The sequence below is a fragment of the Vitis riparia genome, chromosome 7 (assembly GCF_004353265.1).
Source record: "Vitis riparia cultivar Riparia Gloire de Montpellier isolate 1030 chromosome 7, EGFV_Vit.rip_1.0, whole genome shotgun sequence".
Lineage (NCBI taxonomy): Eukaryota > Viridiplantae > Streptophyta > Magnoliopsida > Vitales > Vitaceae > Vitis > Vitis riparia.
The window spans coordinates 14142702-14145339 of record NC_048437.1 but is presented as its reverse complement, the minus strand read 5'-3'; the positions used below and the strand labels follow the sequence as shown (position 1 = coordinate 14145339).

Genomic DNA, 2638 nt, shown 5'->3' with positions numbered 1-2638 from the left:
GGTGGGGTGGGATAAAGTAATGCCCGAACTTGCCCCAAACCTATCCCAAGTTGTAAAAAAAATTTCAAATCCGTCTTAAACTTGTTTATTTAAATTTCAAACTCATCCCATTAAGGGTGGTATGGGTAAAAAAAAAGACCCATTGTCATTGGTACTTGTGGGGGACATTATTGAAATGCACTTATATAAAAAATAAAATAAAAAACAAAAGAAATGAAAAAGAATTGAAAATATGGTTTAAAATGATTATAGAAAAAAGTGAATAAAAATTAAAGTTTTAGATGTTATTCATTTTGGATTCAAAGGACCTCACAGTTTTTAAAAAAACATTTATATGATTAAAAGAAGTTTATATTTATTAAAAAACGTCTACGTAATTAAAAGAAGCCTATATGAGATACCATAGCATCACTTTAAAATAATACACTAATGTGATATATATAATGTGTAATATTTCTGCCAAAACTGCAAACAAATAAATTTATTAAAAAAAAAAAGAGAGAGAGAGAGAGAGGACAGACAGATATTAGCTAATTTGAGCTTATCTAATAATGAGACATGCAAGCCTTTCCAAAGATAAAATATATATACATTTATTTAATTAAAAAGTAATGTATTATATTCAAAGTTTACCCGCTCGACCCGCTTACTAAGCTTTGACCCGAGATCTGCTACATCACTTACTAGGCTCTGACCCGAGATCTGCTGCATGAATCTATTAAAAATATGGGATTGGCGTTCAATTCAGGGCGACTGAATAATGGCATCATAGATCATGGAATGAAAAGACTAATTACCAAAAGATGATCTTTTGATTCAGAATATATTTTTCCCTTGATTAGATCAATTTCTTAGAAAAGAAAAAAGGAAAAAAAGAAAAGAAAAGGGAACTAAATTTACCATTACAAGCCAGAAAGAAAAATCAAAATAACAAATCCATTTGTATTATTCAAATTCCATATTCGACACATGGAATGGAATTCATCATTCCTCCTATGGGGATGGTGAATCTGGGATGGGGATGGGGAAAGTATCCATAGAAAAATTAGAACATTAAACCAAACATCACTGGTTGATGACTAAAAGCAGAGAACAATGAAGCTTCCAAGGACCAGGAACAAATAGAAACTCATGTTGCTCTTTCTGATTCCTGAATCGCCGCCGTGAGAACCCCCCGGTGCAATGCTTGGAGAAGGACTGCCGGGAGTACCACTTGGAGGACTGCTAGGAGAACCGCTAGGAGCATTGCCGGGAGCACCACCGGATCCACCCAATCCCGCAATCAAATCCAAGGTTCCTTTAGCATTCAAATTCGCTGGTTCGAATTCATGCTTCCGCGGGACGCCGGACGCCACCGCAGCCCCCACCTGCCATATGTGGTAAAATTTGGTCATCTTCTCCGGTAATTGGAAGATCGCGAACAAGGTCATCTTTCCGTCCACCACTTCTGCGCTCGTACCGGAGACGGGGTAGGAGAGGTTGGTTTGCACAATGGAAGAGTAGTTGTTCAGCACAAACGGCTTGACCACCAGGGAGCCGCCTTGTCTGAAGGCGATCAGCGACTGAGCGCCGGCCATGTAGGCGCCGTTTGGGTTTATAGCCCAGGAGACCCAGCCGTCCGCGGCTGCCGGCGGTGCCGTAAATGCAACGGAAAGCGTAGAATTGGAGGAATTGTAGGTCCAATGCAGAATGGAACTGAGAACTGGAAGATCGCTGCAGTTTTGAAACACCCTGTTGCTACTAAACTTCTGAGTAGTGCAGTTGAGAGTGTAAGCGGGTGAAATCATCAAAATGATCGTAAAAATAATTCCGACTGGCACAAGCGTCGCCATTGGAGCGAAGCCGAAGAGAGCCTGTGTCTGACTTGACTCCGTGGGGGAGACGAAAGGAAGAAGTCCAGTGAATAAATATAATGAAGCTGCGGAGGAGAGACGCTGGCAAATCCAGAAGAATCCGAAAGGGGGGTTCCGAACAGGGAAATCGAGGATTCGCCTTGGGAACTACCCATTAAAAAAGTTAGAGAGCATGTGGCACGTGAGTGAAACACCAGTTTTTTCCTTATTTACTCTGTCACGTGCCTTAGTTTACTGTCGTCATCGAGATGTGTACTGATATCCGTTAGACCTCTCTTAGTCAACCATCATAATAATAAGATCAGAAATTCTGTTCAATATTAAATTATAAAAGGGAAAACATGTGTTTTCAAGTAAAAATAATTACAAAAGGAATTTTTTAAAAATAATCCAAATTTTAAATAAAAATGATTATATCATTAGTAGTATCTGAATAATAATTCAAATTCATTTATTCACCAATCAAATGTAATACCGAGATGATCAAAAATAGTATTTATATCATTAGTAGTATCTGAATAATTAAAAATATTATTTTGATCACGCATAAGATGCTAATTATTTTTAAACAATTACTTAAAATTTGTATTTTATAAATTTAGTTCCTATTTTATGATTTTTTTTTTCCCACACTTTTTCCTAATAAAATTATCAATTGTCCATGAATTGAGAATAATGATACGTTTCACCAACTTTTTAAAATTCTAACTACTCATGTTTTTCATTTTTGCAAATTAAAATTATATTATTTCCTAATAAAATATTTTAAAATAAAATTTTACATG

At 36.5% G+C, this 2638-nt stretch overlaps 1 protein-coding gene across 1 annotated transcript; it reads right to left on the bottom strand.

Annotated features, from left to right (window-relative positions):
• Positions 1–916: 916 nt before the first annotated feature.
• LOC117918843 (auxin-induced in root cultures protein 12-like) lies at positions 917–1955 on the bottom strand. The gene has a single exon (XM_034835775.1). It carries the CDS (start codon positions 1830–1832, stop codon positions 1080–1082), a length of 753 nt encoding a protein of 250 aa, XP_034691666.1. The 5' UTR covers positions 1833–1955; the 3' UTR covers positions 917–1079.
• Between the last annotated feature and the right edge of the window lie 683 nt (positions 1956–2638).

Excerpts from the sequence above, each read along its gene's own strand:
- LOC117918843 (XM_034835775.1), bottom strand. The coding sequence starts at position 1,832 with ATGGCGACGCTTGTGCCAGTCGGAATTATTTTTACGATCATTTTGATG.